The following is a 14,386-nucleotide window of genomic DNA, read 5'->3' on the forward strand; positions in this document are numbered from 1 at the left end:
TGACTTCAGGGGCACTGCAGCACAGTTGGACCTAACAAGACAAAATCAAACAAAGGCAGATGAATCATATGGGTGCATCACAGCGGAGGTGGACTACTGAAATATGGAGGCAAAGTTCCCTCTCTTCGTTTGTATTTTTTTAGTAAAATGTAAATGTACATTTCCATGTTAAAGGCTTATGGAGCAGTGTTTACAATACCCTTGTCAACTAGCATCCAATTCCATAAATTTACATTATAATGTAAATAATAATTAATAATTATAATTAAAGGGATAGTACACCCAAAAATGAAAATTCTTTCATCATTTACTCACCCTAATGCATCCCAGATATGTGTCTTTCTTTCTTCTGTAGAACACAAACAAAGATTTTTAGAAGAATATCTCAGCTCTGTAGGTCCATACAATTAAAGTGAATGGTGGCCAGAACTTTGAAGGTCCAAAAAGGACATAAATGGCACTTAAAAGTAATCCATACGACTCCAGTTGTTAAATCAGTGTCTTCAGATCAATATTTAAGTTCTTTTTTACAATAAATCTCCACTTTCACTTTCATGTTCTTCTTCTTGTGTTTTTGGTGATTCGCATTCTTCATGCATATCGCCACCTACTGGGCAGGGAGGAGAATTTATAGTAAAAAATGACTTAAATATTGATCTGTTTCTTGCCCACATCTATCATATCAGAAGACATGAATTACACCACTGGAATCGTATGGGTTGCTTTTATGCTGCCTTTATGTGCTTTTTGGTGCTTCAAAGTTTTGGCCACCATTCACTTGCATTATTTGGACCTACAGAGCAGAAATATTTTTCTAAAAATCTTCATTTGTGTTCTGCAGAAGAAAGAAAGTTTCTGTTTAACTAATGCCAACCCAAACACTCACTGTAGCTACAGTATAACTGGTCCTGTTCCAGTTATTCATTCTTTTAACAAATTTATTTCACCTAATAATCATTTTAACAGTATTTTCCAACTGTTTAATTCTCTTCCCCATATTTTCATTCAGAGTAAGCTGTCTCTTCAAAAGCTTTATGTCAAATAAGTAAGATCTCTGAAAACTCTTTATTCATTAAACAGTAGGCAAATAATGCCCAGATGTTTTACTGTATCTACTGAGATTCTGAAGTGTGCAACCAGTAAACACTTTACTATCCTATTAGGCCACACGAGCTGAGGAGCTGTCAGATTCGAAAAGTAAAAAACAGCAACAAAATTAGCCTGTGAGCCAGTTGACTCTTCAAAGAGCACCTATTATTTTTTTTAAATATTACCTTTCATGTAGTGTGTTATATAGCTGTTTGTGAATGTAAAAAAAGTCTGCAAAGTTTCAAAAATCAAAGTGCACAACAAATGGAGTTATTGACTCCCAAAAGAAAGAACCGATTCTGAACACCTGAGACGAGTCGTTAGTAATTCCAGACTTACTTCTTGTACTAACCTACGTAATTTGGTAACCCGCCTCTGGTCTTCATTGGCTGCTCGTGAACAGCTTTGACCCACCCTCAAACACTACACTAAGCGGTAGACCAATCACAACAGACTGGGTCATCTGATCAATCAGAGTAGAGTAGGCTCTCTGAAAGGAGGAGTTTAGAATGAATCCTTTAGAAAGGATCATTGAACGAGTCGTTTTTGACACTGGGGAAAAAAAGGTAATGCTGCAATTTAAATTATGAGCAAATTAAAGTGTTTTTTGACCTTGGATGCATGTAAATCCATTGTATGAGAGATAATAGGTGCTCTTTAAAGGTGTAAATCCTAGGTACCAAGAAAGCTGTTTCTCAAGGTTTGGATTGTACTTGTTTAAAAACTTACTAATACGTTTTTCATTAAAATTCAGTACATGCTCTGAAAGTATGGGAATTCGGACAGCAAACCTCTTATTATTTCATTTCAACTTAGGTAGTTAAACAGGAACTAAACCTACTGTTAGCCACTTTCATAAATACTTTTTCTAAGAAAATACATATAAATATTCCTTCTGTAATCATGAGACTTTATATATGCTGAGCAAGTTGTAATGGACATATTTACATTCACTTTGGTATATTTACCTGAGAGAAGTGGTAAGTTTCAGAGGACGAATGCCAGGGGTGGCAAATCGTAGAGAGTTCCTATATGTCACCTGCTGAACGGCACGGTTGAAACTTTCAATGTCGTCTCCCTCTAACACCAGCACAGACTGACTAGGGTTTACATGCACCTGAGAAAGAGAAGCTGGAGTTAGTGAAATTAAGCTAGTTTAAACATTAAAGGAATATAATCAGATGTACATTTATTGTACCTTCATGCCTGATCCCAAAGTCTCAAGGTCTCCGAAATCAAGCCCCTCTCGACAAGCATACAGACACTCTACCACACTGTGTGGCTCCACATTTCCTGGACGCACAGATACCCCTGACAACAGCCCCTTGTAACCACTGATAAACTTCCCTATGAGGCAAAAATGAGAATACACATTTATGCATCAATACATGTTCTCTTAATGAACATTAAAGATGCACTAAGTCATGCTGCGCTGGTCAGTGGCAGTCATTTTGGACTTACACTCACCGAGCACTTTATTAGGAACACTATGGTCCAAATAAAGTGCCCGATGTGGTCTTCTGCTGTTGTAGCCCATTCACCTCAAGGTTCGACGTGTTGTGCATTCTAAGATGCTATTCTGCTCACAACAATTGTACAGAAAGGTTACCTGAGTTACTGTCTGATGATTTTCCATTGACTTCTCTCATCAATAAAGAGTTTCCATCTGCAGCTGCCGTTCACCGGATGTTTTTTGTTTTAGACACCATTCTGAGTAAACTCTAGAGACTATCCCAGGAGATCAGCAGTTACAGAAAAACTCAAACCCGTCTGGCACCAAAAATCAGGCCATGGTCGAAATCACTGAGATCACATTTTTTCCCCATTCTGATGGTTGATGTGAACATTAACTGAAGCTCCTGACCCATATCTGCATGATTTTATGCACTGCACTGCTGCCACACGATTGGCTGATTAGATAATCGCATGAATGAGTAGGTGTACAGGTGTACCTAATAAAGTGCTTGGTGAGTGTATATTGACACCTTATATTGATACAACATCCAGCAAAAGCAATCTTTTTTGGTTAAAACATCCTGCACTTTCTCATCCACAAACAAACTGGTGTGCACCTCACCTGTGTCTTTATTTTCTGGCATGGTGTTGTTTCCAAAGTCTTTTGGTTTTTCTTCTGGCTCTGTAGGAAGGAAAGAAGGTAGACAGATGGAGAAATTAAAGAATTGTAATTTCATTCATTTTAAGCCTCATCCCAGTGTCAAAACATCAACTGTGTTAAGGGTGTTTAAAGGGGTGACTAACACAGGCTAGGTGATAGGGCTGTACAATTATTAGAAAAACTAATCGTGATTACGATTACGGCTGTCACGATTATGTAATTGTGAAAACTGACGATTATTCAATTTAAGTCTACTCCTGTTGCATTAATGGTTTCTATTTAGATTGTGTTTTTGCAGCGGTTCAGTTTCAAACCAATCCCAGTCGTGTGGGTTGAGCAATGAAACGGCAATGGCCAGTCAGGGACGCAGTGAGTCTTCAGACCAATCAGTCATGGCAACCAATCCTTATGCGCAAGTTTTGAATAGTCTGACATCCTGATGCTTGCTTACAGTATGTTTCATCTCTGTTTGCGATAGCACACGAAAATTAGTGCTAAAGAAACATCATCTGACACTCGAAAACCTAGGTGTGCAATTTTGAATTATTCGTTGCATGTCGCGCCGTTTTATTTACCGCAAACTAAAATGATCCCGACCGTTATAATCAAGGTACAGGCAGGGTCTAAATAAGTGATTTATTGTGTTGTTTAAACTGCTATATTTATTATGAAAGCATTTGTGAGTGCAGAACTCTGTGTCAGTGAGCTCGCGCTGAACTGCAGGGCTCAAACTGTGAGTTACAGCTTCAGTCATTATAAGTTTGAATATTGTTGCGTTCCTCGATTTTTAAGTACAATTTATTAAAAAAGAATTACACTTGTATTTATGTATTAAACAGCTATAAATTGGCTTGTTTTGAAGTCAGCTTGTTTTGGATGTTTTGGACATAGAAAAAGTCTTGGACTTCAAATTTCACAGACCATCGTCATTGTTATCACGTCTGCTCAAATAAATGCCTATTTGACCCACAACTGCTGTTGGTAGATTTACATTTTAACAAATCAAACAAACTCGCAAACCGGCTGATCTTACTTTCCAAAGTGCAACCACTGTGACAGATTTGAGGCCAAATATGATCTAACGATGATCTTATGTGAACAAGATCACAATACAGGATTTTAAATGCAGTAATTCAATCTAAATCGGCTGTTCAGTCTGACTATGGAATATGTCAAATATTATTATTTACTGTATGGTGACCAATAATTTAAGCAGTAAAGACACATATTGCATGTCTGACGGATTTTTATGCCACATTTTTCAGGCTTTGGAAGTGTTAAATGTGTGAGGATGTGAATACATCAACATGATACATGACACTCAGGCATATTGACGGAAATTAAAACTGGTTTCGTCAATAGTTTAAAAAGAACCTACATATATTTCTTAACTTTCAATCATAGATATAGTACCTTTATCATTTAGTAACATTAACAAACATTATTACAGTATGTAACACTTAAAAGAAACTGCAGCGCAGCTCATAACCTCCTGCTGTTTTGAAGAACCTGGAAGCGCGGTTGCCTGCTTACTGGCATCACAGTAATTTAATCAAATAATTGTCATTAATAATCGCAATTATCAAGGGCAATATTCGACAATTATGATTTATGTCATAATCATGCAGTCCTACTAGGTGACCCAGTTAGCAGAATAGCAGGAGACTTGGGCATCTGTCTACCACACACACACACATTAAGTGAGTACCACAGCGTGTAAGAACGGTTCCGTTAAGTTGAATAATTGATGAGTGTAGGAGTATTAATAGCTAACTGAAACATACACAGCCTAAGAAAAGAATATGACTTAAGAAGATGTCTGCTCCACCTACTGCTGATTTCTCTTTTCACACCAACTCGAAGAGCTGTCACATATGATTAGGGTTGGGAATTGAGAACCATCTAGAGATCTTATTTAGAACTGTTCACATTTAAAAGAATTCTGGAAACGATTGATTTTCATGACACTCCGTTCTGTTTACTGAATGTGTGCGTTCTTCTTTGGAAGTGGAGGTAACTTTGCTATGGTATCCTTAATGTCACGGCAGAAGAAATCATGTTTTAGCTGAGTTTGCAAGTAAGCTTGCAATCTAAATTGAGTTTAATAAAAGAGAAAGATTTGTGAAAGAATGACTCTTGAGCTGGTTCATTTTTATTTATTTTTTTTAATTTTTTTTTGTAAGTAACATTTTTTATTAAATCTTATAATATCAAGAAACACACACAAATACATACATACATATATATATATATATATATATATATATATATATATATATATATATATATATATATATATATACCCCACGACCCCACCCCCACCCCCACCCCCAACCCCAACCCCACCTCCCCAAAAAACAATCCTGTGGTCACACATAAGTAAATATATACACACACACACATACATATATATAAATGTATACATACATACATACATACACATACATATACACACATAATAATCATACTCACCTAAAAACTACACTACAATACTCTCTCCACACCCCACCCGAAAGCTCCCCAAAAATTCCAAATACCTGCCCCATTTCCGGACAAACAAATCTAAATCACCCCGTCTTCCCGATGACACCTCCTCATAAGCCGCTACCCTCCCCATCTCCGTGCACCACTCCAGATATAGGGGCGCACCAGCTGACCTCCAACCCCTCAAAATAACCTGCCTGGCGATCATCACACAGGTCAGAACCCAGTTCTCAATATGGCCATCCCCCACATCGATGACCACCCCATCACCCAGAACACAAAGTCTGAGGCAAAACGAAAACCGAGTTCCCACCACGTTGCACACAAAATTCTGAAACTTCGACCAGAATTTCTGGATCTTGACACACCACCAAAAAACATGGGCCATGTCTCTATCCTCCGACTGGCATCTCCAGCAGGTGGGTGTGTCTTTAAGACCAAGCCTATACAGTCTAGAGGGGGTGCAATAAAATCTATGCAAAATTTTAAATTGTATAAGATGCACCCTTGCATGTCTAGATGCAGACTTAATGTTTTTAAGAATCTTAGCCCACACTCCTTCCTCCAATGCCAAGTTGAAATCTTTCTCCCATACTCTCTTGAGAGAAGTTAAGGCTCCATCCCCCAGACTCTGAATTAACAGGGAGTAGTACACTGATGCCTCATGACCTTTTCCAAAAGCTGCAATCACCTCTCCCAAAGCATCTGCCTCTTTGGGGGGGGGGGGGGGGGGGTGTGCTACTCCCAAAAATAGTACAAAGCAGGTGGCGCAGTTGCAAACACCTATAAAACTGAGGTCTGGGGATCCCAAAAAGTTGGACCAAGTTTTTAAACGATCTCAACACTCCACTTTCATATAGGTCACCGAGTGTAGCAACCTCCCTCACAATCCACTCTGGCCAGCAGAAAGGGGACTTGCCAATACACAATCTTGGGTTCTGCCATATGCTCGAGGCAACATTTAAATAAGTGTCCAATTTAAACAATCTGGACACTTTAGTCCATACCGAGTGTAAATGCGAAATAACGGGGTGTAACTTAACTTTTCCGATTAGTTTGATAGAGATGCTTTGTAATGGCGAAATAGGGGCAAGAACTGCCTGTTCAATAACAAACCAGGGAGGGTTTCTCTCAGGTGGAAGCGACCAATGAGCCAAATGTCTGAGACTGAACGCATAGTAATAAAACAAAATCTTGGGTAGGCCTAGCCCACCTATGTCTATCGGCCTATGTAACTTATTAAAATGCAATCTGGGACATTTACCATTCCAAATGAAGGACTTCGCTATGCTATCAATTTGCTTGAAATAAGAGAGGGGGACATCAACAGGGCGAGATTGTAGCAGGTAGTTAAATTTTGGAATTCAATTCATTTTAATAACATTAACCTTCCCAATCATCGATAAATGTAATGAAGCCCACCTGCCCACATCGCTCGAAAACCTTTTTTATTAAAGGGTCAAAATTAACACTAACTAAATCAGACAAATTTGCTGGGAATAAAATCCCCAAATACTTAATGCCCTGTTTGGGCCACTGGAAGGCGCCTGGCTGGAAAGCCATTACTGGACAGTACGCTGTCAGTGCCAAGGCTTCGGATTTAGACCAATTGACTTTGTATCCTGAGAACTTGGAAAAGGAATTAATAATTCTATGGAGGCAAGACATAGATCTAGTAGGTTCAGAGACAAATAATAAAATATAATCTGCGTAAAGCAGAAGCTTATACGCCACATCTCCTGCCACCACCCAAATCATCCTCCTTTATTATCGCAGCTGCTAATAGTTCCATGGCAAGACAGAACAATAATGGGGAAAGAGGGCAACCCTGCCAGGTGCCCCTATTCAGAGTAAAATAATCTGAAATTAATCCATTTGTTTGTACTGCTGCTACAGGGTGTTTATAATGTAACTTAATCCATCCAATAAATGTACTCCCGAACCCATACATTTCCAAAATCTTAAAAAGATAATCCCATTCTACCATATCAAACGCCTTTTCGGCATCAAGTGAGATGGCAGCGACCGGAGACTGATCATTCGCTACTGACCACATGATATTGATGAGACGCCTGATGTTATCAGAAGAGCTGCGGCCCTGAATAAACCCCACCTGATCTATATGTATAAGAGATGTCATAACCTTACTTAATCGGTTAGCCGCAATTTTTACATCTAGTTGGATCAGGGAGATTGGACGGTAATTTTTACACTCGCTTGGATCTTTGTCCTTTTTAAGAATCAGACTGATCCGGGCTTGTGTCGTGGTTGGAGGAAGCTTTCCATTCTTTAATGATTCAGTATAAACTTCTAACAAAAGTGAAGCCAGTTCTGTGGCATAGGATCTAAAAAATTCTGATGCAAAACCATCTGGCCCCTGAGCCTTGTCAGTAGGTAGGGACTTAATTATCTCGTCAAGCTCCTCCAAGGTTATCTCAGAATCAAGAGAGTTTTTTTGCTCAGTCTTCAGTTTAGGAAGATCTAATGGTTCCACAAAGTTTCTAATATCTTCATCAGTAGACAAAGACATGGAACTATAAAGATCAATATAGAACTCTTTAAAGGCATTATTAATATCAATGGCTGAGGTAAAAATTTCACCACCAGCAGATTTCACTGAGGGAATGATAGAAAGAGACTCTCTCTGCTTTATATATCTAGCCAAAAGCTTCCCTGCTTTGTCCCCCGACTCAAAGTATGACTGTCTTGCCCTGAATAACCAAAACTCCACTTTCTGTGACAAAATAGTATTATATCTATATTTCAATTGGGTCAATTCTCTGAGGCCATCAGATGAAATACGGTGCTTCAGCTCTGCCTCTGCACTTTTAATATTTCCTTCCAACTCCACGAGTTCTCGTGCTTTGGATTTTTTGATGAATGAGGCATACTGTATTATCCAACCCCTAAGAACTGCCTTAAGTGCCTCCCAAGCCACGCCCACAGAGGATACCGAGGACCAGTTGGTCTCCATATAAATATTGATTTCAGTCTTTAACATTTGTTTGAATTTCTGCTAAAACAATAATGACTCTTCCTAATTTATCATTAAACTGTTTGAGACATTTGAATTGTAAATGTTTATTTACCAATATAATGACTCCCTTGAACTTACTTGAGCCAACACTAAAGAAAACATGTTCACCCCATATCTTACCAAATGTTTCAGCTTCCTGTGGGGAAAGATGCGTTTCTTGAAGAAACACTATATCATATTTCTTATGTTTAAGAAAAGAAATAACCTTCCTTCTTTTTATGGGGTGCCCCAACCCATTCACATTCCATGTGGAGAGAGATAGTACACTCATATTAACATTTGACATTTTGATATAATAGAAAAAATAAATTGTGTGCCAAAGACAAAATTATGAAGACCACATTTCAACATTAATGCAATAATAAAACTCTGAACTTCCCACCGAACAAAACAAACAGAAAAAAGAAAACGTGCGCATTAACCCCGCGCACAACAGCGCCAACTGGCGTCAATCCCTTTACTCAAAGAGTCCATGTACGCCTACGAGAGCCCCTGCAACAACTTTGACATTGGATTGCTCAATTTTGCCTCATGAATTTGTAAGGCAAAATTACATAACATCAAATATTTTGTAAAACAAACCCCAGCCAATAGGCAGAATAAACACAAAGAACGTGTAGACTCATTCACAGAACTGTCTCGAAGGTGTGTTCCTTCACAAAACAAATTCCAGCCGATGTAAAGCCGTTCAGTTTCCTCGGTCAGACAAACTAATCTTCAGTGAGCCAGCTGATGAGTGCAGTAGATGACATAATCATTCCAATGTCCCATGAAAATACTCCACAAATCATACTCGAGCCAACAGGGGACATAAGCACAAGGAACTGACAGATTCATCCATAACTGTCCCAAAGTAGTTTTATTTAACAAAACAAGCTCCAACCTCTAGGCGGGACCAGCACAAAAGGAAACGAAACACGCATCCCAGTTCCTCGGATGGTCAAGAGTCAATTCACTCGGAGGCCGCATAAAAGTATATCCCATGATTTACACAGTCTGCCAACTTTATAAAAGACATCATTTGTGTGAGCATGTAGATATTTTGCATTCATCCATAGTGTCTATTCTCAATCTGCCCGGGAACTTCATTGTAAAAGTGATCTTCCGTCAATGCAAACATTTCTTTAAGGAAAAGTGTTAATCCACAAAACAAAACAAACTCCAACCACTCGGTGGAGCCAGCGCAAAAAGAAACAAAAATGGCGCCCAGCTTCCTCCAAAAGCCAGAGCATGTACAGTGAGCCAATCCACTCACAAGAAAAACACCCAATGGTTACTCACCCATTGTTTCAATAAAAGACATTGCCTGATTGGGACATGTAAATACTTTGCTGCCATCCTTAGTGTTTATTCTCAGTCTGGCCAGAAACAAAAGTGATCTTCCGCTGATGTAAGAGTTTCTTGCATTCCTTAAACCGATCACGTTTCACTCTTGTCAAGTTCGCAAAGTCCGCGAACAAGAAAATATTGTAATTCTTCCAAGAAAGCTTTCCTTTGCTCCTCGCCTGGCGCAACACAAGATCTTTATCGGATGATTTCAAAAATTTGGCCAGAATCGATCGGGGCCTGTCTCCCTCAGCAGATCTGCGAGCCGGGACTCTGTGAGCTCGCTCGATTTCCAGCTTGTGGCCTGTTATGTCGAGCAGACTCGGGAAAAGCTCATCTAGGAATTTCACCATATCTCTGCCCTCCTCATGCTCAGGAATTCCAACAATTCGAATGTTATTCCTGCAGCTTCTATTCTCAAGATCTTCAAGCTTTTCAAGAACACATTCCAAATCAACTTTGGTCGCGGGCGGATTAGCGGCTAATTCCCTCTCTGATGCCTCCAAATAATAGATTCGTTTTTCAACATCTGTCACTCTTGTGACTAGCTCAGATAATTTTTTTTCCATCACCGTAATCGATCGACGTATTACAGCGAGATCCTCCAAGTCCGCAAGTAACTTCGTCAGCATCACCGACATGTTGGACAGTTTACGCTGGATTCCTTCTCCCGCCGCGCCATCCAAATCGAGTCCCTGGTCCACAGGCCTGTCTGGGCTTTCATCTTGAACCTGTAAGTGTCGTTTAATGTCTCCAGAGCCCGAGGATTTTGACTTCTTTGCCATGTTTACCTCAAACAGTAAATGTGTAACTGGGTGTATTGAATTTCACTGGATTATATCACGAAAATAATAAAAAAAAATTAACAAAATGTGCAGAGCTGTCTCTCACACGTCTGCCCTTCGCATGGCATCACGTGGCTCCCCGAGCTGGTTCGTTTTTAATGAATCAGTGAAAAAGACTCACAAATCAGCCTTAAACTCATGAGTTATTAGTTATGTGCACTTGAGGCTTGTGTGACTTCAATCAGGCTAATTACTGACTCGTTGGTCACATGAAAACATTTAGTTTTCAATGTGTTAAGATACACATTCAGGAGATAAGAACCATAAATATACACAATAAAGTAATGAATAATATATTTTTGTTTACTATTTATATTGTTACGACCAATATAAGAATTATTAATAGAATTGTTAATAAATTGGAATCGTTATGTGCAATCGAAATTGGAATCGGAACTATTAATTTCCCTATGACCATTCCAACATATAACAGATTTAAAACTTACCCCAGCATGCTCCAATGACCAGTCGTTGGTGTGGTGCAGGGTTGGGGATAGCTCCATTGTCATGGATGAGGGCAGGGTCAAATGTCACACCATCCACATACAGAGTGACAGAGGGGAACTGCACACTAAGGGACAGGTGATGCCACTCACTGTCACACACCTGTCAGAGGTCAAAGATCAGCAAGTTTAAGTTTGCAAGTTTACTATAAGTTATAAAGCAAGACATCTTAGCTACAGAACAATTTATATAGGCCCTTTCCCACCGCAGGTACTAAAGCCTGTTTTAGGTACTTTTACCCAGGACTAGTACTTTTTGACATTTTCACACATGAGGAACTATAGTCCTTCAAAGAGATTTTAGGGGACATTTTTAGCTCCTACTCAAGGACAGGTACTTTTGGGGCATATAGAGACTGTGGGACTGTGGGAGGTGCTGTAGCCTGTGATTGGTCAAAAACCTATGACACACAAAGCACTGAGAAAGAGAGGAGTCCACAGCCGCCATTTGTAAACAAACTAGCTGCTAGCCTTCTACTCCAAGCCATGCTCCTTAGCCGAAGCAGCGCATGAGTCTGAGCTCCACCCCGTCAGGCCTTCAGAATTTCCACAGAATCCCTCAACACTGCAGTGAATAGGCATCTAAAGTCAGATTGTCAGATTCATCAGCCAATCAGATTGATTTATTTGTTCTTGTGGGTGTGGTCTTTAGGATATGTCCCAGTCCAGGCCTTCTAGCGAAGTGATGTACGTAATTTGAAAGCGAAGAGTGCGAGATCTTGCTAACAAGTCGGCTGTCATCACTGCTGGTATTGTCGTTGAGAAAGATTCTTATGGATTTAAAAACCTAAGATGTTCTGCATGATCATGCGATTGATTAATTAAACAAGAAAGGAGGACTGATTTTCACTTCAAGCAAATTGGTAAGTGCTTTTTGCATTGTTATAGCAACATCAGGAGTTTTCTAAGTGTAAATTAGGCTGCTTGAGCATTCAGTGTCGGATCAAGTATTGAAATGTAACTGTGTACCCTGACGAAACAAAATTTATTGCAAGCAAAATTTAAATCGCAAATATTATTAGAGAGATTTTTCTTGGTATTAGACCTCCTTGGTTCTGGCTTTCGTTCGTGGACGTGTTTTTAAATGTCAATTGGTATTATTAGTTGACTGCCACGTCATTGTGAAATTTCTTAATGGCATGAATCACACTGAAGGCCTAGACTTAAATTGCACGGACCACGGCTGATGCCAAGAGTATTTTTGAAGAGGTTTGGAAAAGGAACAATGCATAGATGAAACTTTAAAGACACTGTTCTAACTATGTACTTTAAAATATGCAAATGTTCCACACAGAGAAGAGAGGGTGAGCCACACTGTGTGGCCCCCTCCGATTTCACTAGCCAATCATAACTCTGAAACAAGAAGCGCCAAACTGAAATCTCCTCCTCATCAGGAAGGTATAAAACTATCCTCCGGATGACCACACTTTTGTTCTGAGTTCCCGGCTGTTCGAGTTCGGGAGCAATAACAGAATAATAAACTGTGGAGCGGGACCTGGTCATGTATCTGTCACTGGGGAGAGAGGAAGTGGTAAGGACCATCACCTGGTGATTAATGATGCGTAACACCTGTTTCTCGTTACAGTGACGACGGAGATGGGCTTAAAAAGACCGCTGAGAACACCAGTGAGAGAGGGAGAGTTGTGCGTAGCTGAAAGCCACGTCTGAGAACTTGTTTAGTGTTACGTGAAGCTGAAAAGCCTGCTCTTTGTTGCATGACTGCCAACCCACTTCCCGCTTCCTTCCTGGTGAAAACTTTACATAAACATTCTTATGTTAACAGAATAACAGTAACATTCCAAAGTCCTGAGTCCCCGTCCAGAGGGTCGTTAACAGGAAACACTTCAATAACACTTCTCCATTCTGGTCTCACTCCATGAGAGAGATAATAACAGATCATCCAACATTCTTAGTCTCCATCCGAGAAACAATAGAAGATCGACCAAGTACCAAGTCTCACTACAAGAGACACTGGCAAGTTCGGAATCCCTATACCAGGGAGATAACTACAGAGACAAAGTTTAGCTTCTTTTCAAGTTTCAGGCATCTGCGTGTTCCAGATAAAGAAATTGCACTGACATAAGGTCTGTATATCTGCGTGTTCCAGATTGCGAGAACCCTCTCGGTGCTTCAAGAAGATCAGCATTCCTCAGCTCCTTTGTGTCCAAGGCTGTTGAAGTGGAATCCAGCTCCTTCCCCACTGTAACATGGATCTGAGCCACAGTGGAAGATGTCGCCGTCAATGAACTCATCAATCGATCAAGGAGGACATAAATATCACTACTAAACCTCTTTCTAGAGACCTTGGCATTAGTGTATACTATCAGTTTATGATTTTCTAATGTTCTTTAGATTGCATAACCTGTGTATGAAATGTCTTGCAAATAATCTTTGCGTTATTTGTTACTTAGGCATAAGGTTTTCACCTAATTAATTAACAGAGAAACAGCAACTTATCTTTAATAAGATAATAGTCATACTATTGCTATTGTTAGGAAGAACCTCCCTATATTGTAAAATCATCTGCCAGACCACACTAGTTGGCCAACATACTTCAAATAAGATTTTCTTCAGAGTGAAGAATAGCCATTGCTTCATTCAATTCAACCACTTGCATCTTTCCATCCTATGCACTTTATTTACCTATTCAATTATTTTATCTTTTAGCATATACCATTTTGTAGTTTTTGTTAGTTATTCTTGTTTATCTTTTTGTAAATAAAACTCATTTTATTACAACTGTGTGTTCCTTTTGTTGATGATACAGAAGAGCTCTAAAGGGTTAGGGAATCTCACAAATCCTTCAGATTATTCATATAGCCAACTCCTTCCAATTTACATATTTTTCATTTATTGGCTGGTCCATTTGGATCATTCTTACACTGTTAAGGTGAAACTCTTTAGCTGGTGTCCATCTGATATTAATAATCACACACACTACAAGTATCTGTTGGATCTCTTCAACAATACATTTTGGTGTTCCGCA

General features: G+C 39.4%; 1 protein-coding gene across 1 annotated transcript in view; it reads right to left on the bottom strand.

Moving 5' to 3' along the window:
• Positions 1–14,386, bottom strand: part of LOC127452724 (calsyntenin-3-like) — a 51,256-nt gene that overhangs the window by 12,981 nt on the left and 23,889 nt on the right. The window contains exons 10-13 of the mRNA XM_051718377.1: positions 11,344–11,503; positions 3,167–3,226; positions 2,288–2,436; positions 2,058–2,206 (exon numbers count right to left, since the gene is read on the bottom strand). Coding sequence (XP_051574337.1) covers positions 2,058–2,206; positions 2,288–2,436; positions 3,167–3,226; positions 11,344–11,503 — 518 coding nt within the window. The remainder of the gene's footprint in view (positions 1–2,057; positions 2,207–2,287; positions 2,437–3,166; positions 3,227–11,343; positions 11,504–14,386) is intronic.

The sequence above is a fragment of the Myxocyprinus asiaticus genome, chromosome 15, assembly GCF_019703515.2.
Source record: "Myxocyprinus asiaticus isolate MX2 ecotype Aquarium Trade chromosome 15, UBuf_Myxa_2, whole genome shotgun sequence".
In the NCBI taxonomy this organism is placed as follows: Eukaryota; Metazoa; Chordata; class Actinopteri; order Cypriniformes; family Catostomidae; genus Myxocyprinus; species Myxocyprinus asiaticus.